The sequence below is a fragment of the Embiotoca jacksoni genome, unplaced genomic scaffold (genome assembly GCF_022577435.1).
Source record: "Embiotoca jacksoni isolate LCO1_2020_lvr unplaced genomic scaffold, fEmbJac1.0.p SCAF_5, whole genome shotgun sequence".
Classification (NCBI taxonomy): domain Eukaryota; kingdom Metazoa; phylum Chordata; class Actinopteri; family Embiotocidae; genus Embiotoca; species Embiotoca jacksoni.
In genome coordinates, this window is record NW_027185403.1 from 8,746,521 (window position 1) to 8,767,842 (window position 21,322).

The window sequence follows — 21,322 nt, forward strand, 5'->3', positions numbered from 1 at the left end:
AACTTGAACTGGTGGAGCTGCAGCAGGTCGGCACTTTGTCAAGATATTAACACACTGCGACCCTTAGACACAGATACCAAAACGTAAGAACAAATAGAATTCTTTATTACAGTCCAAGTACAAAAAAAAAAAAAAAAAAACCCACAAAAAAAATAGATAGGATGGAAACTATGAATTCAACAGGAAATAAACTAAATTACTTCACTGGGCTGCCAGTGAATTTGATACAATTTTGCACTCAATTTAGCGAGCATCTACTGATCCTGACCACAACATTTGTTTGGAGTCTTTCAACAAAAATAAAAAAATAAAAATGTAGGCTGTATAGCATAAAAAGTGCTATGGGGCTGGACCACTTTTCACCATACCATATCAAAGTAGAATTTTTTTTTTTGAATTTTAACAAAGACCTATATGGGCTGCTACATAAAAATGTCCCACGTGAAATGTGCTCCTCTGAGACAAATCAGCTCACAAGACCTGAAAATAAAGTAGAAGAGGCAAAATTAATAACCAATCAAAAAACAAGATGTTCATAAACGGTACTTTACTTTACTGTATATACTGTGCATTTTATATTTTATAATTATATTTTTTACTGCTATTTACTGCTATTTTATTGCTTTTCTATTATTATATTATTATTTTATTCTATTGTTTCTATTATTGTCTTATTGCTTCTGTATGTATGCTGCTGTAGCGAAAAAATTTCCCCTCGGGGATTAATAAAGTAAATACCTACCTACAATAACTGTTTCTTTGCAACCACTTTAACCAAACTGAAGCAATAAAAGGTCCGTTTTACCAAATTTTTAGAAAATGTTTCCTTAATGTGAAGAATAATTTCATACTTTGTGAAACGCTTATCAATTCACACCCATCTAGTGAGCAGATCTACCACATGTATGACCATGTTCAGTGGTGTAGTACTCACCCAGATAATCATCCATCAGAGATCCAATGGCAAACTGAAAAACAAGAGGAAAGCAATATTTAACTTACTGTCATACAAGAAATCAATTATATAAAGTGCAGCGGAACATTTGAGATAAGGTGACCCAACCTTTTCTTATTATTTTTGCCTATGGTGAAGTGATAGTTAGGCCCTTATTAAAAGAAAAGAAAAGAAAAGAAAAGAAAAGAAAAGAAAAGAAAAGAAAAGAAAAGAAAAACACTTACAATGTCATTCTTGTCCACTCTTGTTCCCACGATCTTCAGTCGGATCTCATCATCTTGCTGGATAACAATGTCCTTTCAAAATAAGAGAAGTAAACTTTTTTTTTTTTTTAATCAAGACAGAACAACAGTAAAATATCTGAAGGAGAGCAACAGTGAGCAGCACCACAACGACTTCTTTCCATATAATGTACACACGTTTTGAGTTTTCTGAAAAATACCTTTGTTAACACCAATATAATCATATTTTTATTTTTAACCTAAAAACTTGTTAAAGGTGAAGCAAGGAAATGTTTTTCATTTGAACCCACCGCAGGAAATAAGAAAAATATCAATAAATATTCATACCTCATCAACTGTCTTATAACAAGGTGGATTAGAATTGGGGTCAAACTCCATTTCTGAGGGGATGGACTGTAAAAAGAAAGTTCTCATAAGACAAAAATAAGATACGATATAAATTGAAGTGAGTATGACAGGCAATTAATTTAGTCTAACTACAGATATAAAGTTGACTCACATGGCGAGAGATGAAGCAAGACATGGGACCAATTTCTGTGAACAATCCAACCTGCAAGAGAAAAAAAACAATTGTGATCAAGAACAAGAGAACATTTTTAATGATCAGTTACTCATCATTTCATATTCAACATTCAATACACAGGCAGCAACTTTTTTTTTGAAAGTATTTCTGTGTTTGGGGCTGTTTTTGTTGGCAAGAATCTGGGGGTCCCCATCATGATACACGGGTTATGAATACATTTATTGCAACTATTTTGGTGTAATTTCAGTTTTGAATTACATTTTTTTTAAATTTTTTTTATTGAGCCCCGGAGTGTAAAGATAATGGTGTTGTTCGTGATAATAGAACGGAGAGGTGGAGGTCGTGCAAAGTTGTACAGACGGACCACAGTGTGAATTAATGTTGCCATCAAATACGAATGCTGTCACAGCTGTAAACTGGCTGGTAAACCTGCGCTGTACTTGTCGCTCACCTTGTTGACCTGAGTGACCACAGCATCCACCACCTCTCCTTTGAACGGGCGGAACACAATGGCCTTGTACTTGACCGGGTAGAGGACAAACCCCCTGCCTGGCTGGATTACACCTGCCCCGATGTTGTCAATGGTGGTGACCGCAATGACGAAGCCATACCTGAAAGAGGGAAACTCGTGAAATTAGTCAAATGTAAATTATTAACTTTTTCTTGCAGGACTGTAACGCGAACTAAATAACCGTGTTAGGCAGGTTGACACTGTCGTGATGACCTAAAAGGCAAAACAAATGTCAACATTGATCTGTTGCATTATTATTTTTTTTTTTAATAACCAAGTTAAAAACCCTCAACTTCCCCTCGGTTACAAGTTCAATTCCAGCCTTTGAACCCTTTGACAAAGAAACTTGAAACAAAAACAGGTAATCTGATTATTTGAATTGAAAACATTGAATTGCAGCCACCACTCACTTGCCAGTGCAGGTACCCTCCACCTCCGTGAAAAGCTTCTGCTTCACGGTGTTGAGCAGATTTGGACCAAAATACCTCGGATGTAGTAAGATTTCATGTTCCAAGGAAATCTGTGAACACAGAAGATACGTGCTTTATAAACCAGCGTCCTCGTGCTTCCTCTGTGTTACGTTACGTGTGTGTTTTGTTGTTTTAAGTTTAATATGAAAACGCTGCCGATCAAACCCGAGCGAAAAAAAAACTGGCCGAAATCTTTGCATGGTTATAAATGAACAACGTTAATCAGAGCAGAGTCGGGAAAGTAAAAAAAAAAGTTTTAATTAAAAAAACAAAAAACAAAGCCACATTTAGACGTAATCCCGCGAGGCAAACAAACCATCCTCGCGCTGCTATTAGCCAGCCTGTAATAATAACAATAATAATAAGAATAACAGATACTTACATGGTAAAACATGCTGCTGCAATGTTCAAACCGTCCTTGATTAATATTCTTGTTTTGATACGTGATCCAGAATGTTTCTCGCGCACCAAATTAAATTTTTTTTTGTCGTTTATTAATTCGTAACCAAATATCTTCCGGGTCAAGGGTCGATACAGATGTGTTTTTTTTGCCCTCGGTTTGGTCTCTCAGGAAGCGGACTGCGGTGGAAAAGATTTCTCCACGTTGTCTGTCAGGCTGCTGAATTCTGCGCCTTAAATTCCGCACAGCAAGTCCAAACGCAGCCTGACCCCTGGCGGTGAGGAGGAATTACTGCATGAAGGCGTGGACAGACGGTAGCGTGACTCAATCCTGCACTTTGATTGGGTTGTTTGACTGGACGACATAAACCATAACGAGGTCTTTAACAATACGACGGGGAGTAAATGGTAAACATTGTCACGATTATCATGATATAACCTGCATATGTTTCGAATAGCTCCCCACAGGTGATATAAATTTGTAAAGACCGATTATTATCATAGTTATTATAGAGACAGTGTAATTTACAGCCTCACCAGGATATATTTCCTGACTTCCTTAATTATTCCGAGAGGACTGGGAACTATCCGAGCTGTCCGAAGCTGAATGTCAAACAAGCCTAAACAAGTTTATCACTGTTATTGCTGTTGTTTTTCAGCTGACTGACATGGCGAGTCATCTCGTCTCGAAGTTGTTTCGTCCTGCTGCTTTTACACGGCTTGTAAGTTGTATACTTTCCGACTTCGTGTCTGTCTTCAGTCCTGTTTCTGGGTGCATCACGGGTGTCTCCTGTCCTCTCCGTGTAGGCGACTCTCGGGTCAGGATGCTTGTCCCGGGGAAGGACGGCAGCGGCGGCCGCAGGGACCAGACATTCATCCAGCGACGCTCCTCCGCACAACATCAGCCGCTATCCAGTTCCGAGCAAGAAAGACCTACCTTATGATATTCTGGAGCTTATGGAGGAAGTGGAGTCAAAGGTTTAAAAAAAAAAAAAAAAAAAAATGTTCATATGAGACATTTAACTGTGCACACTAAATTTGTGACGATAATCTGGTTCTTACAGGGAGGGTTTTTGCCCAACGTCTTCAAAGTCCTCTCTCACAGGCCAGCAGAGTTCAGAGCCTTCTTTGCATACTACAACGAACTCATGAACAAGGAGACAGGTGTGTGTTTCTGAGTATATCATGTCTCTGCAGTGGAAGTAAGTGCTAAAAAACTCAAAGACAATTATGATGCACCAAAAAAACAAAAAACAATCTAAACATAGTGGTGACGTTTATTTGTAGCTATAGCACCTTTCACAGATATACAAATCAGAAAGTGCTTTCCAGCAATAAAGCAGCAATGCAAACAAACAGCACAAGGCTGAACACTTGCAATCACAGCAGCAACAAACCAACGAGGACGCAAAGACAAGAACAAAAGTTATGAACACAGGTGTAGAAATAAACCAATTAAAAAGTACTAAATAAAATGCGGCATTTATTTAGACAGGCTAATGAAAAGGTTTTACTGAAGACAAACATTTTCAGTTGTCTCCTAAAGGTATGACAGCAGTCTAGAGATTGCTAATGAAAAGGTGAGAGCGTTCCATAAATTGGGTGCAACAGTTTGAAAAGCAGGTTCCAGGGACAACTCGGAGCTCGATATGCGGTATGAGAATAGAGAAGATCAGCAAAGTACTGGGGTGTTTGACCATGCAAAGCTCAAAAAAGTTACCATCATTTAAAAAAAAAAAAAAAAAAAAAAAATCTCTCGTGATCTCTTACATCCAGTTAAACGCCGAGCAGCTGCATTTCACACAGTTTAGAGAGAGTTCAAAGAAGTTTGATACAAACAGTTCGAAAAGAGCATTGCAATAATCTGAATAAAAAGAAATGAAAGCACGAATAGTCTTCCTACGACGTTGGTCACCATAGATTTCAAGTTAACAATGTTCCTCAATTAGTAAAAACACGAGTGCGTGAGCTGGCTGACATCATTATCAAAAGAGAGCGATTGGTGAGAGTTGACACCTACATTTTGAAAGTTATGCTGGTCACAGTCACTTCATGACCCCAAATACTGCTTGATTTTTGGAATAAAATTTCAGGAGCAAAATCATAACAAACACAAATATTTACAATCCCTAAGATCCCCAATAAGACAGCATGTCCAACTTTCCAGCAAAAAAAAACTCTGCAACTTCTATTTCAGAGCAGCAAGTTGGTTAAACATGTGACTATCTCCCTCTGTCACTGCCATGAAACCCCACATGATGTCTGTAAACCCTGAGTAGCATTCAGACCACAGCAAGCTCTGATACAGTGCACTTTTTATTCTAAGGTTGTGTGAATGTTTTTGTTTTTTTCCCCCAAAAGATTTCACATGAAAAAAAATAAAATAAAAAAAAATTGTCTTGCAGGCAGATTAACAAAGGCAGACCGTGAGCTGATTGTTGTGGCAACCAGTATTCACAACAAGTGCCTTTACTGTGTGGTATCCCACAGTGCACTGCACCGCATCTTCTCAAAGAACCCCACGCTTTCCGATCAGGTACAAACTTTTGTTGATTTTTACTTCTGGCCTCCGTAACACAAGGGTAGATGAGATATACATGCAGTTTCAATCAGAAATCATTTTTCAGAATGTGGTGTATGAAAACTGTTAAAGCTTGGCTGATTCTGCCACGTTAACCTATATTTTACATTATCAAGACAGCTGTGTACGTTCCAATTTGTACAATGTTGTGTTCCTTTTTTGGCAAGCGATTAACAATTGCATTTAATGTGTTATTCAGTCGTACACCTTTCTGCATCTGTATGTTTGTCCTTCTTCTATTGTATTTGCATATGTTGTGTTTCATTTGGGTTTATTTCTGTCTAATTGGCTCTCTCCTTACTTTCACCCAGGTCATTGTTAACTATGAGAACGCAGATCTGGCCCCTCGGGAGCGCGCCATGCTGGACTTTGCGATGGCTGTGTGTCGCTCTGAAACCATCACCGAGCAGCACTTCCAGCCTCTGGAGGAAGTCGGATTCGACCACGAGGATGCCTGGGACATCGCTGCCATTGCTGCTTTCTTTGCCATGTCCAACAGACTCGCCCACCTCACTGACATGAGGCCAAACCTAGAATTTTTTAATATGGGCCGTATACCTCGGGACAAGAGCAAGGACAAGGCAGGGGTGGGTAAGTGAAAAGGGAGGAGTGATTGAGATGATCAGAGGTCAAAGGTCAAGTGTGACACATGTATGTTCACACTGCAGTTAAGAATGTCTCAGTTCCGTTTCAAGTTCTTTTCTTCCTCTATCACGTGAACAATCAAATGGTTTCTGATTTATGGTAAAATGAGATGCAAAATCAGATCTACGCCTATGCAACCTAAAAGCAATCTAATTTCACACTGGAATTGGTCCTGAGATCTGAAGCTCTGCAGTAGTGTGACTGAGCCTTTGTTTGCATAGAGAATGACTACAATCTAGCTTTGAAAGGAAGTAAAATAACTGACAATGTTAACATATTTGTTAATGCCTGCAATCAACCTAGAGCCTTGTTCGGTCTGCAGTGTTTGCAGGGTTGTTTGATATTGGGGCCTTCCAGTTTTATTTGTCTTTATAATCCTTGCTTCTGCAAATGTACAGTCTTCTGTATGTGTGACTCAAGCATTTAAAAATTGTGCTCATTTAAATAATGAAGAAGTGTGAATGAGAAAATCTGAGTTTGTGAGATGTGTGATTTTGGGTCATTATTGCACATATATGTGATTTATTGGTGACGTAATAAAATAATTTGCTATTATTTGTAATTGTGTCCGTTTATTGACCTTGTTATTTAAAATTTTAGGCAACACTTTGACACTTGCCGTATAGTGGAGAGGTCCAATACATCAGAATAACAAAAGTCCTGAGTTGTCTTTACATGTCCATAATTAGGGTTTGTTACTGAAAGCAGTGGAAAAGAATCACCTGAAACTCAGAATCTAAGGGCAGCTATTTAGTTCCTTGTTTACCAATTACAAGTTACATGTTGCTTACTTTTCAGTGTTGTCATCGATGTCAACAAGAGAATTAATAATCTATTATTGTTCACATGAGAGATTGTGTTCTAAAGTTTAAAACCTTCCATTTGTCCTCTAAATAAACTGAGAAAACATCAAAGTTCTTGATACTAAGTAAGATTTAATGCTCATTCATCTATCATTTGCAGAGCATAGATAATTTAGTTTGATAATAATTCATTTATAATGAACCACTAGCATCACTGTCCATCACGTATCACATAATCTTGCTGAAGTACTGACTATCACTACCAGATGGCCCCACACCCTTAGTGTAATTTACACCGGTGGCACTGTACGTAAAATAATTATGTGATCATGCACATAAACAGCTGCACAAGCGAGAGAGACTAGCCAACATAACCACACAGAGAAAAATCATACCGTGTAATCCAACTGATGCTTTCAGTCTGCAAACACAGGGTCGTGATGGGGGGCCAATGTGTGCGACGCAACAGTTTCTCTCAAAAATGTCTTGTCTCAAGTGACATGAATCAAACACGACTCCATTCGTAACCAGATTCGTTTCGGCGTGCATGTTTAGGTGATGAATATTGGAAATGGTTACACTTGGGAAATATGAAGCGTGAAAACACCTCGAGCAAATCACTTGTCAGTTCAAGGAATCAAAAACGGTGTTTTATAAATCAGGACAATCTGAAAGTCATTCAGAGTCTGAAAGTCATCCGAACAGGATCTTTACCGCAGTGCATGGAGTCCTCAGGTATACACACATCCACGTTTACTTTGAGCACAAGGCAGTGTTGAACACTGAAAGTTAATCCATTGATGTTACTAAAGGTCATTTCACAGACCGTTGTCTCCCTGGGCTTGTCCTGTCCTGTACTTATTATCTTGATAAATTGTCATACGTCTGAGAAACTGCTCATGTTCTCTTACAGGTCCTCATTAAGCAACAACCCCTGCGACCCCCGTCATTATTAAAAGGAAACAGCAAACTCCAGACAGGGCTAATTTATGGTCTGCAGCTGCCATGCATCACTCATGCTGTAACTCTGCAATAGAATAGAATAGAATAGAATAAATTACAGTTTGAATAGAATAGTGTTAGAATATAATTTATAGAATAGTTAGAATAGAATAGAGTTTGAATAAAATAAAACTAGATAAGAAGAGTAAGAATAGAATAGAATACAGTTAAAACAGAGTTAGAATATAATAGAGTTTGACTACAATAGAAAAAGAATAGCACTATATTAGAATAGTTTGAATAGAATAGAGCTATAATAAAAGAAACGAAAGAATAGAGTTAGAAAAGAAGAGTTAAAGTACAATGGAATCAGAATAGAATAGAATATTTGTTACAATAGAATAGATTAAAATAGAGCCAAGTAGAACAGAGTTAGAAAGAATAGAACGGAGTGTCATGGTGGCTCAGTGTTGAGCATTATTGTCTCACAGTGAGAAGGTCCTGGGTACTCAGACTGTTCCAGGTCCTTTCTGTGTGGAGTTTGTAAGTTCTCCTCATGTTGGCAAGTTTCCACCAGGTGCATCCATGCTTCCAGCTGCCCACTGCTCCCACTGTTTGCGTTTAAGATGGGTCAATTGCAGAGGATCAATATCCCCACAGGGATCCATTAAGTAGCAGGACAAATTAATTAGAATAAATATTTTAAGAGATTTTTTTTTGCCCCAAATTGTATGCACAGTTTGATTGTAACTTCACATTGCTAGCCAGTTCAACCCTTTGTGCCACATTTATGACAGTGCATTTCACTTTAATATGTGGGAACAAGACTGACCACTGAGGCAGTGTGTGTAGAGATAAGGTATCAGGTGACCAGCAACAACCTCAACAGTGTCAATTTAGGACTATTGCGGTAGACGGCATTTGAACAGTGAGAAAGATGATATGACTCTGTGGGAAGTAATGGCCTCGGCGCTGGAGACAGGCATAGCTGTAGGCGCGATGCTTTCAGGCTGTCTGTCCTTCAGTGTTGTCAAGGGCTATGCAATGTCCTCATAATGAATAATAATAAACTCTTCAGATTTTGGTGGTCAAAGGTGAAAGGTCACTGTGACCTCACAAAACACATTTGTGACAGAATTTCACACAGACATCTAACAGGATACAGTTTTGAAATGACATTTTATTTTCAAAAGGTCAACTTCATAATGTTCTGCAACACCATCACTGAAGGGGAGATTGAACTATTGTGACCATAGTTCACATGTGGTTGGGTACCTAGTTAATGGTAATCATCTTCAATTCCCACCTTGTTAACTGTGGTGTTTGCGTGATATTGTATTAACAATCTAAGCTTTTGAATTGTAAATCTTTGTTTTGGCTTTATTGGCCGAGCATGTGAAAACATGTAAGGATTCCTTTAAAGTCACCAGAAAACATAATGCCTTTGGCCACAGCTATTGCATAAAAAAATTGTTTACCAAAACGAATACAGAGGTGGCACCATTAAATAATCCAAGTGTTTCTAGGCAATGGTTAACTTTGTTTGTAAACTGCAATGTGCTCTCCAACTCACCCATCATCCTCGACCTCCCACCAGAAGTTTTCTTTCTTTTTTTTCTTCTTCTTACATTAACAGGATTCTTCAAAACAGCTCAGGTGTTCTGCTCAAGCAGACAGATCAAAGAAAAGAAGCTGTAGTTGTGCTCTTTTTTTTTTTTTTTATTGAGGATCCTGAATGATGATTGGCCAGCCTCAAGTCAAATTAGCAGCATGGCCGGACTGCACGGATGGAAACCAATCAAATTGTTAGTACCTGGAAAGAAATCAGGGGAGAGGAGGGACAGGAAAGCAAGAGGGAGGGGAAAAAAACCCCACTGTACCCCTGGCTGGTCACATAGCATGACCTCATTCTGTTATTTGATGATGCAGGTTTCTTGTTCTTTTGGTGAACATCTCGTCAAACACTGATGATGTGATGTTTTATTGCTGTGCATGTATTTCCAGTGCTGATCCAAAACTGAACAAGTCACCAGTGTTTAACAATGAGAGCTACATCACATTACAAACACGGATTTACAACTAAAGCATATTTCATTTGATTACACAAGAACTGGAAATAATAAAATGCAGTATGTCTTACTAACTGATGGAATGGCTACAATGGGCTTTTCCTTTAACTGAGGTGCTCCATATACACTCCAGGGACGCACTTTGTGACTCATTGAAGAGAATGTGGGCAGGCAGAAAGGCTGAATTCTAACCAAGCAAGCACATATGGGACATTAGCAAATGGAGAGACACAAGAATAAGACCATTATCATCTTTGTTAAGAATGTGTCAGTTGCTGTTAAGAAGTGTGAGCATGCATGTGTGCAAATCTCCATATGCGCCGACTTTCTCCAGCAAAGTGTGCGCGTTTGTTTCTGTGCTCTATGAGCCAATGCAGCTGGGGTCATTTGCATTAATTTGGTTTGATGAAATTTCACATGTAACAGCAACAGTGCAGTATGTGCTGGGAGTCGAATCCCTGCAGACTCATGAGCGACACAACATGCATCCCCATCACACAGCTGCTGAACACAGAGCACAAGTGGCAAAAAGGCTACACATATCTTTTTTTTTTTTAAAACAGGCTGTCATGAAAAACAGCTAACCAGTTTAAGTTGAATATTCATTCAAAAGATAAGCAAATGAACCTCAGAACTGTGTGTGAATTTTCTTGTGAAGACTATGATGACCTTAATATTTATCACCTCCACGGGCACCAATATCAAAACATATAATACGTAAAGCTCACGAGGTTTATATTTCCCTCAGTATCACCAAGTGACAAGATATTTTAAGAGATTGGGTGTAAAATCGTACGAGTTGTTGAAAGCAGTTTTTCAAAGTGTAAGAAATGAATAAATTGAGTGGTTGGCAAAGGAAGCGTGACGCAATATAGGTACAACAGAAAAGTCAGGTTCCATGTTTAAAATCAGATCGGGGCGCTGGTAGACCTGACATAGCAGCTGTCAGCGAATGCATCATAATGATAAAAGTCACGGATAAAGGTGTGGCAGCAGCCAAAGGGAACTCTAAATAGCAGCCAATGAGCCACTGAGAAATAGGAACAAATTAAATGCTTGATATCTGCCTACAGAAGAGATCAATTTAAGACTTGAACCAAAACTTTTCCACCAAGTTAACTGAACCTGTCGCAGCAGATATAATCCAGTTGAAGTTGTAGAACTAGTGGTCTGTGCCTGCTATGTTGGGCCTCACACCTCAGTGAAATATCTTCTGCTCATCGTAACACTGAAGCAAATTCTAATACACTGCATCTCCACATGAAGCTCTTTTCATGCTCTCTCAGTCAAACAGTTGGGGAAGTGTTTGAGATTAGACCGTCCCAGACTAGATAATCCAAATGCATTTTCACTCAGATTACTTCGTGCCTGCAGATTAAGGGTGAGGCATCACCCTGTGTGTACTGATGAAAAAAGGGAGACTCTTGTTCTGTTTTTGTGTTTATTTGTGTACCCTGGCTTGTTTTCTAGAAGGTATTTGTGCAGTACGGTGCATGTTTGCTTTCCGTCCGTGCACTTGCTGGGTAAAAAAAAGGAATATATGAATTGACAAAGAAAGAGCAGATTCAGTTGCCTGCAGCCGGTCCCCTGAACTCCTGAGGACACTGGAACTAATGGCTTCAATATTAGATGGAAGATTGTTTAATCACTGTGATGTGTTTGGTTTTGGCATCATACCGGCTTTAAACATCAAAGGCCTCCATCTTTTTTTCTCTGTTTTCACAGTGTTTAGGCTTCAGATTATGGTTGAATCTATTTTATAATGTTCTCGAGAACTATTTCAGAGGTCCCCTTTGTCTCTGGTTGTCCTTGAAACTTGGCAAGATCACCACTTGGTAGACTCTGTTGTTCGTATTTGCAAAAGCTGTGCTCATTTGTCTGCATGTACCATGAATATGAATATATGCACATGATTGCTGCTCTATCTCTTCAGGGGGATTTACACGTCTCACATATTAAACTCATGTTTTGGTTACAGCCTGCAGCAGGAGTCGTGTCAACAGTGATGCTTCTGGCCCACAGAGATGAGGAGGGGCCCTGAAAAAACCCCAAGGGAAGTGACGGTGAGAGACTGATTATGGCAGGGATCCCTGGCCAGCCAACACCCTCTCATTTGGCAATGCATCACATTAACATTCAGGCTGTCCCCCCCTTTTTTTTTTTTTCCCAATCACGGAAATTAATCACAGTTTATTATAGTAATTAAACTGTCATGACAGAATTAATCAAATAATGCTTTAATGAATGGAGTCAAATGGCACAGTGAAGACACTGAAAAATAGAGCACAATAAATAAAATAGAGGCAACAAAAACTAAAAACACAAAAAATAATTAAATAGGAGAAGAAGAAAAAAGATGTTGAAAAACAAACTTTAAAAAATGAGAATAGATAACAGCACTGAGCAGTTCTGTGAGGCTGCACTTGGTGATAACAGTCCATTAACCAGGGAAAATGTTTACCATGGTCAGGTGAAAGTACACAAGAGGTTGCCATTAAGAAATGGAAGGTAAGGGGAACTCAGGAAGCAAAGACTCACGATAAAAATATATTTATTTGATGAAAAGAACACCTTGTTATGCATGGGGTCATGGGGCACAGCCAGTGTCACGCAACTGCTTAAAGTCTGTTCCAGTAGTTTCAAAATTAACTTTTGAATTTAACATTTTACACCTATTAGGATGCAACAACTGGAAACAATAGCAAGTGGAGTATGGCCAGACTTATCTAGTCACACGGCGAGTTGAGGTCTGCGAACACCAGGCTAGATATCCTGAAGAATGTCTTTGCTATCCAAGAGTTGTTGAGATATTTGAGTCTGGACACTGACGTTGCCATCAATAGAGCTACACCGCTATTGTGACTAGAAAATGAAGCAAGTGAGCAACAGCAGAACAGAATGAGAAAGTCAAACAAATCTAACTCTTCTTCAGAGTGGGACAGTCTGTGAGATTGTTTGGACCTGAGGACCGGCCAGGTGGCCTGGCAACACGCAGGGCAAGGAAAGACGATCATCTGGTGTGGCAGCAGCGTCCAGCCGTGTTGTTTCTTTACTCCAACCCCCCTGGCAATTGTGGGAGTTGTGGATTGATTAGTGCTGGAAATGAGAAAACATGAAGAGGAAGCAAGAGAGGCCGTAAAGGCCTCAGGTGACGTCCAGTATCTCTGCTTTGAAGCTGATGTGTGTTGAGGAGGCAATTACATTTGGCTGCCTTATCCCACCCATCAACCATAAACACACAGAATTCCACCCACCCATAATCCACCTGGCACACGCACAAACACGCAGCGAGAGCTTCCTTTTTCTTTTAAATAATAATGCTGGGCCAGCAGTTCAGCCGGCATAGGTCATTGCTATATTGGATGGTAATAAGGTTGCGCTTCATCCCATAACTTTTTTATGGATTTCATTACCTTCCTGTCCTTCCCTCACTTTTCCTTTGACCTTTTTGTGGTTTGGAATCTCAAAATAATTCAGCTATAGAATATCATCTACTATAGTTGCATTATTAACCATCACAGATTACATTTTAATTTGTATTCCCAGAAAAGAAAAAAAAATGTCTGTTTTGGTTCCTAACTTTTGGATTCCCCATGAAGCATACATCAGCTGCACGCTGAGCTCAGCAGTCTGTCACTCTCTGAACATGCAATCTGGTCTTGCTCAAGCACCCGCTGTGCACAGTGTGTGCGAATGTGTTTATGTTGTTGGTGTGCAGGCAGGACACCCGGGCGCTCAGTTTCTCACACAGCCATGCTTCCACTCTGACTCTGTATCATCCGATCCACACATCAGAGCTTCCTGTTGCTGGCCTTATATAAAACAACAACAACAACAACAACAACAACAATCACAACAGCAGCACCAACAACAACACTTGTTTTACATACTGTCATCTCAGAAGCTTCTTGACTGTGAAGGTCTGGCTGTCTTTCACGCACTTGAGCATTAGCAGCAGCCGAGCTGCTCTTCCTCACTGGGGGTTTTAAGTACACCAGGCGCTGTTGATGAGATTTGGAGTACGCACATCTGCTCTAACGGGGGTTGTTTTCCCCAGACTCTTAACTAACTTTTAAGTTGTAAGGAGTTATGTGATAATGATGATGATGCAAGGCATATGGACGAGTTTGGGGAAGGGCAAGAAGGGTCCCAAGTTATTTGCATCTGTTGTAGCGTAAACAAAACGTTGAAAGGAATTCTCCACATTTAACTTCATTTTAAAACCTACCCTCACAAATCCAAGGCCTGCCAAAACACAATCCAGAATTTCTCTTTTTGCTACGACTGTTTGTTGTAATCAGAGCACATCTCACTGGATATGGTTAAAATCACAAATTATGGTTGGACATTGAATTAATCAAACACCTCCGGTCTATTAGGTGTTTAATGTATGTTTATTTTTCTATTCCAACATCCAAACTACATCACTTATTTAATGTACATTAAGAGAAACTAAACATTTTTATCAAATAATAACTTCTTGTTCTGTTTTTCTCATGGCTTGTCTGTGTGATTAGCACGAGTGGGTGATATTTTGTATTTATTGGTTGGTAATAGTCCATCTTCATACTGTGGGAAACAAGAAGTTCTCCAGCATCAGAGCAGCATCCTCATCCACTCAAGTGTTTCTGTGGCTGTATATTTTGTAAAATCCTCCCAGCTCCAATTTTAAAGTGTGTCAATGTTTCTTTGATCAGTCATATTGTAATTAAATCAAACTGAATGCCATCATAATTTGGTGAAATGTTTTTTCAGTTACTCATATGATTCAGTCTCATCAGAGGAAGATAAAAGCAGTACAACCGGTGCTAGTTCAAGTTCTTGCCAGTGGGAGTGGAGGTTTTTTTTGCTGTGTGTTTGGGTGTGTTTTCTTTTCATTTGAGGTTGTGGCTGCAAGCTGGGTGTCTTTGACTTTTCCTGCCTTCCATTATGGTTGTTATTTGTGTGTACCTTGACAGCACAGACAACCCTCCACCTTGCTTTAATGAGGAATAATGGCAATTCATGTAGATGATAATATGCCACATATTTATATTTTGAGCTGGATTTTTATTACCTAACCCACTCGTGTTTTTAGTCTTGTTTGAATGTTAGTTTGCGAGTAAAAAAAATGGAAAGTTAGAAAATAATTATTGGTTTTTGGCGCCTGTATTTCCACCCGTAGGTCAAATGTGATAAACCTTTGTGCTGCAACAGAATTTCAATGGTGTTCTGCACTACAATGACCTATTGCACTGACCATGAATTTAAGTCCCCTTAAACTATGGATGGTTCATCTGTAATATTCCTGGAAAAGACTGACAAGCATTATTAGTCAGTTAGAGTGATTATATGATATAATGAACATCCTGATACAGGCGCAGACTCTAAATCTAGCTTTCCTCATGTCCTGCTTATGTATTTAGTTGGCTCCTGTTGTTGGCACATGGAAGAGCTTACAATTAATGATGAACCTTCCATTTCCAGCTCTGAACTCTAACTATTCCCGGGTAGCTCGGAGCGCTAGCTGGTGGTCCTCTCTCATTTCCACATCACAAGCAGTCCAGACGAAGCCACTTTGTCGAGCTGGGTGAGCCAGCAGCAGGCTACAGTCTGTCCACGGTGCTAACTACTCGCTGTATTAACGAGAAGAATACAGGTCACAGCGATATCAAACTTTGCGTGGAAGTTCACTGCTACTTCTCAAACAGGTCGTTTTACAGATTATCTTGCCGATAATTCAAGACTTAAAGAAATATTCAACTTTTCCGGACGACTTTGGCAAAACTACACCAAGACACCGATTTGCTTATTAACCCCTCTCTGCATGTCCACAGACACACGTCAATACAATCATGTGACTGCCTACACCTCTCCACAGAAATCTCTCAATCAAATTAACTGCTTTTATCAAAAGAGAAAAAAAACATAAAATACATCAAACTATTTATTATCCCCTTATTTATGCATGTTTTTAACCTGGGCTCCATGTAATATTCTTTTGTGTGGCTCACTTACTGGTTGCTACCCTTACGTGTAATCTCTCCCATTTTCTCCTTCCTTTTAAGCAGACCATTTAGAGGATAAGATGGACTAACTGCTGCTCCTTGACAGCAAGAATCCAGACTTCAACAGATCTGCTGCCGTATGCTTCACTGAAACCTGGCTTGGTGAGCACATTCTGGACTCTACGCTTCACCTGTCGGGATTCCATCTCACTTCCCAAACAGACAGCATGTTACCTGTCCCCATTGTCTCTCCAACTGCACTCTAGAGCTGTGAAGAAGATGCGTCAGCTCTTTCAAAGACAGAAGATCAGGAAAGCACCAGGGCCAGACGATGTGTCTGCCTCCTGTGCTGACCAGCTGGTCCCCATCTACACACAGATCTTCAACAAATCTGGACTTCAGCTCAGCGTTCAACACCCTCCACACCAAACTCACTCAGCTCACCGTGCCAGCTTCCACATGTCAGTGGCTCACAAACTTCCTGACTGACAGGACGCAGCAGGTGAGGCTGGGAAACTTCACATCCAGCACCCGGACAATCAGCACTGGCGCCCCCCAGGGGTGTGTGCTCTCCCCACTGCTCTTCTCCCTCTAAATCAGTGTCTGCACCGCAGGAGACTCATCTGTCAAACTCCTGAAATTTGCAGACGACACAACGGTCATCGGCCTCATCAGGGACGGTGGTGAGTCTGGATACAGACGGGAGGTTGAACAGCTGGTTCTCTGGTGCAGTCAGAACCAGCTGGAGCTAAATCCGATCAAGACTGTGGAGATGAGAGTGGACTTTAGGAGGAGGCCCCTCCACACTGTCCCCCATCACCGTGTCTGCTGTGGAAACCTTCAGGTTTCTGGGATCCACAATCACCCAGGACCTTAAGTGGGAGTCCAACATCAACTCCATCATCAGGAAGGTCCAGCAGCCAAAGGACTTCCTGCGGGAGCTCAGGAAGCTCAACCTGCCCCAGTCGCTGCTGATCCAGTTCTACAGCGCCATACTACAGTCTGTTCTCTGCACCTCCATCACCGTCTGGTTTGGCTCGGCCACCAAACAGGATAGGAACCGACTACAACGGACAGTCAGGACCGCAGAGAAAATCATCGGTGCCGACCTGCCCTCCATTCAGGACTTATACACATCTCGAGTCAGGAAGCGGGCCGGTAGCATCTCTGCAGATCCATCCCACCATGGACACCCGGTGTTTCAGCTCCTCCCCTCTGGAAGGCGCTACAGAGCACTGAGCGCCATGACCGCCAGAAGCAAGAACAGTTTTTTATCCGCAGGCCGTCACTCTGCTCAACACATAACATCTTCAACATCACTGGACATTTTGAACTATACCCAACCGCAGCAGCACCATTGTTTAGGTGTATATATATTTCATTCTTCGCTGTATGTACGTCTAGTTATGTTTTGTGTCTATTTAAGTCCGTTTTTGTTTTTTGCACGCCGACAGAGAAGCTACAACCGGAGTCAAATTCCTTGTATGTGTAAACATACCTGGCCAATAAAGATTTCTGATTCCAGCAGACATCTTTTTATTCCTTTCCTATTTGACTTCTCATTCTTACCTGCGGTGTGGATAGAGCAAAGAAAAGCAGTTGTGGGTCATGAGAAAAATAAATAAATCACAGACGGTTTCATGCAGCCTCCCTGTTCCGCCTCGGTATTCAAATTGGCATCACAGTTTAACGGTGCAATTGCATTAGGACACAGTTCCATAACTTCAGCAGCTGCTCACTTATTTACAATATAATGGTCCAAACCCCAACGGTAATGACGATTAACCAATGTCTGATCATACCGTTTCATAGCTCATATTTCTCCGGCTTGATTCTAAATTTTATTCTGAATCTTTAAAAAAAAAAAATAAATAAATAAAAAAAGCTAGTTCAGAGTGCTGCCTATGAGCTGCAATACTTTCATTTGCCTCCGTCATGGACTGTTTCACTCATTTTTATTCCCATGCCCCCTTAATAAATGATTAGAATACCAACACGGTGCAGGAGGCAGAACTCAGTGCTTTAGTGTCCCAACGTGTTACACACACACACACAGCAATATAATGAAAGACATCCAATTCATGCATAATTAACATTTTACTAGCATAAGCTCAGAGGTAAATTCTCATCACAGTAAAGCAACTCATTCTCATGCCGAGCACACCAGGCTATTTTTATTTGGTCACTTTCTTAAACGTATTTAAGAATGTTGAAATATATTTAGTCCTTCCTACCTCCCACTCTGAAGACTGACAGACAAAGACAAACTGGGGAGAAGACAGGAAACATGAGGAGAAGGGTGATCGGGGGAAACAGAGGGAGCTACAAACAGGGACAGGCAGAGATCCTGACAGCCCCTCTCATTCCTCATGGACCGAGGATATTTTTTTACTTTGTTAAAGTGGGTAAATGTTGATGCAATATAAATGATTCTGTTTTATTTTTATTTTTTTACATATGCTCAGGGGTTGGTGTTTTTTTTTTAGAGGAATTATGTATTTACATAATTTCTTGAGTGCACTTAAGGCGGGTGTGAAATTTTATTCATTTTTTTCTTTCTCTTGATTATGTATATTCTCTATTTGTTTTTAAACTTTGATATGGTGACCAGTGTTTGTATTTTGCATTTTTCTTTTGTTTACGATTTTCCTGTTATGTACATCATAAATGATACATTATTGAAAACTGAGGTAACTCTTCCTTGAAATCTGTTCTATATATTCTATTAAAAAAAAATAGCTGAGAAAAACAAGAAATATATTTAGTCCGAAAATCCCTTTTTATATAATTTTAAAAGAAAATATTGAAAACAATGAAAAGTAATATTTTTAATGATAATTGTTTAAAGCTGAATATTGACCTAATTTCAAAAAATTTTATGAAATGAGTTGAAATAGTTGAATCAAGTCTGCAACTCAAGGGATGATAAATTCAAATCAATTGAAGCATCTTGAAAAAAAAAATCCTGGGATCCTGGTGACCAACTACAAGAAACATCTGACCTCTGTGCTCGCCAACAACAGTTTCTCCACCAAGTACTGAGTCGTGTTTTGCTAGGGGATCAAATACTTATTTCACACAATCAAATGCAAATCAATTTATAGCTTTTATATGACGTGATTTTCTGGATTTTGTTTTTTATATTTTGTCTCTCACTTTTAAAATAAACCTAGCATTACAATTATAGACCGTTCGTTTCTTTGTCAGTGGGCAAACTTACAAAATTGGCAAGGGATCAAATAATTATTTCCTTCACTGTAAATCCTAAATAAACGTTCCAGTTTGTAAATGGTGTGTCTCAGCACAATACCCAAGTAATGCAGTTCCAACTTCTAGGAGTTTTACCACAGTACAGTAACATTTTAGGCTAATGACTGACTTCAGGAAAAGGTTGTGTTTTAAGAGGACACGACTGAGGCCATTTGAATGATAGGATTCATGTCTCCCTCCAAACACATTGTTGTTGTTTTTTTTAACAGTCCTCTTGTCCCACTAAAACAAAACTTGTCCTCTTAAAGAATTTACAGCACCAACCTCAAATCTGGGTCCAGCCTTATTAATTGGAGTTCATCCACAAAACATCAAACAACTGGAAGTTGAGAGGATGATTTTGTTGGCTTCGCAAAAAAGAAATCAGAGCACATTTCCTAAATCGCAGAAGGAAAACATGCCCCACATTCTTGGTTTCTCTTTGGCCCATTTCAGCTCAGATTTTTTTTTTATTTGATTTCATCTCTCATTCAATGTTTTATTCTATTTATACTGTTGGAGACCAAAGACAATTTCCCACCGCTTTCTTAGAAAACCACAGCTTTACTGAATACAGGAAATTTACTTTTTTTGCTGTAAATTGTTAAACATTGTATTTGCCTGGTTTTAGGGAGATTAGTAGATTGTTTGACCTGTCCAAACGGGTTGAGGTTCACTTTTGAGGTTGAATTCATTATTTGCCTCTGTCACTGTAAGGACACCCCCGGCCCATAAAAATTGTGGCAGATCAAATATATCAAAATGATAAAAGCTGGAGACAAAAGCTCTAAAGCCGTAATGTCTCACTAATCTTGTTAATTATCAGTGAGGACGCTGCAGTGATATTGTGTTTATCGATGTGCTGGTCTTAAAAATGCCTTTTTGTTTTGCTGTTATTGAGTCACAACCCTTTAAATGTATTATTCCAGTTTATCCTTACATTACCCTCATTAACAGAGGCTTTAAATTTTGCACTGAAGACATCTGGCCGATGTGTTTTCTTCCAATGTGGCAGATTGCAGTCTGATTGCTCCCTTTCCAGACTAGCCCGAGTACCTGAAAGAGACGATTATCGGCTTCCAGCCATCCTGTACTATTTCTGTGTTTTTGCACATTCAGTTTATTTTCCGCTTGCTCCATTGGAAAATAAAATGTGCCTGTTTTCAAGTCACCTGCTGTGTGTTTGTATTTGGCTCAGTTCACCAACACAACCACATCATAAAAAACCTAGAATGAAGTTAAACACATAATCCACTCTGAAAGCAGCACAGCTGCAGCTGCTAAATGATGGAAAGATATGTTGGCAAAAAAAAATCGCCGACTGTGTGAATGTCTAGCCGAACTTGAAAGACATAATATATCTGTATCTATAAATGCTGCTGTAGCGAAAAAAATTTCCCCTTGGGGATGAATAAAGTATCTATCTATCTATCTATCTATCTATCTATCTATCTATCTATCTATCTTTTTGTATTTGTGTTTTGCACTTCAGGGCTGCTCATTTTTGTTGTTCTGTTTTTCTTTTTCTTTTTGTGTTTAGCACCTCAGTACCACAGGTTTTTTTGGGGGGAGTTTTTGTGTTTTCTTTTTCTATGTATGTGTTTTGCACCTCAGGACTGCTTGTTTTTTTGTTGTTGCGTTTTCTTTTTGTTGTGGTGTTTTGCACCTCAGGGCCACTGTAGTTAGCACCCATAGTCAACATAAAAATAGTCTCCCTGGTTGAATTTACGATGAACTTAATTGCATAGTGTTGGTGATAATTCTATGAAAGCCACAACATAATATTCTCAGTTCATTCACCAAAGTGGACCGAGAAGGCTTAGTTTTTATCATGCGTCGTGATATGTAGTTTCTGTGGTGAATCTACCGGATGTAAGCCACACGTTTGACGTGGACTGCAACAATCATTGCCTTCCCTCCATAGATTTATGCAGAGCCTGTTATAC

At 39.6% G+C, this 21,322-nt stretch overlaps 2 protein-coding genes across 3 annotated transcripts; one reads left to right on the top strand and one right to left on the bottom strand.

The window, feature by feature from the left end:
• Nucleotides 1-84: 84 nt before the first annotated feature.
• polr2g (RNA polymerase II subunit G) lies at nucleotides 85-3,431 on the bottom strand. The gene is made up of 8 exons (XM_069170458.1): nucleotides 3,084-3,431; nucleotides 2,642-2,751; nucleotides 2,172-2,331; nucleotides 1,697-1,747; nucleotides 1,525-1,590; nucleotides 1,180-1,251; nucleotides 935-968; nucleotides 85-480 (listed from the first exon to the last, which is right to left on the bottom strand). The coding sequence occupies exons 1-8, from the start codon at nucleotides 3,093-3,095 to the stop codon at nucleotides 467-469; spliced, it is 519 nt and encodes a 172-aa protein (XP_069026559.1). The 5' UTR covers nucleotides 3,096-3,431; the 3' UTR covers nucleotides 85-466.
• LOC138210982 (uncharacterized) lies at nucleotides 3,420-6,881 on the top strand. 2 transcript variants are annotated; one of them, XM_069170455.1, is made up of 6 exons: nucleotides 3,420-3,508; nucleotides 3,760-3,822; nucleotides 3,908-4,078; nucleotides 4,165-4,264; nucleotides 5,506-5,636; nucleotides 5,993-6,881. In XM_069170455.1, the coding sequence occupies exons 1-6, from the start codon at nucleotides 3,506-3,508 to the stop codon at nucleotides 6,278-6,280; spliced, it is 756 nt and encodes a 251-aa protein (XP_069026556.1). In that variant the 5' UTR covers nucleotides 3,420-3,505; the 3' UTR covers nucleotides 6,281-6,881. The 2 variants fall into 2 exon arrangements, with proteins under 2 accessions (XP_069026556.1, XP_069026557.1); XM_069170456.1 differs by lacking the exon at nucleotides 3,420-3,508 and having other exon boundaries at nucleotides 3,591-3,822.
• The last annotated feature ends 14,441 nt before the right edge of the window (nucleotides 6,882-21,322 follow it).

Coding starts and splice junctions, on each gene's coding strand:
- polr2g (XM_069170458.1), bottom strand. Junction 2,332..2,641: donor GAGGGTACCTGCACTGGCAA/GTGAGTGGTGGC, acceptor TCCCTCTTTCAG/GTATGGCTTCGTCATTGCGG. Junction 1,748..2,171: donor TGGTCACTCAGGTCAACAAG/GTGAGCGACAAG, acceptor TTTCTCTTGCAG/GTTGGATTGTTCACAGAAAT.
- LOC138210982 (XM_069170455.1), top strand. Junction 4,079..4,164: donor TGGAGGAAGTGGAGTCAAAG/GTTTAAAAAAAA, acceptor TGGTTCTTACAG/GGAGGGTTTTTGCCCAACGT. Junction 4,265..5,505: donor ACTCATGAACAAGGAGACAG/GTGTGTGTTTCT, acceptor ATTGTCTTGCAG/GCAGATTAACAAAGGCAGAC.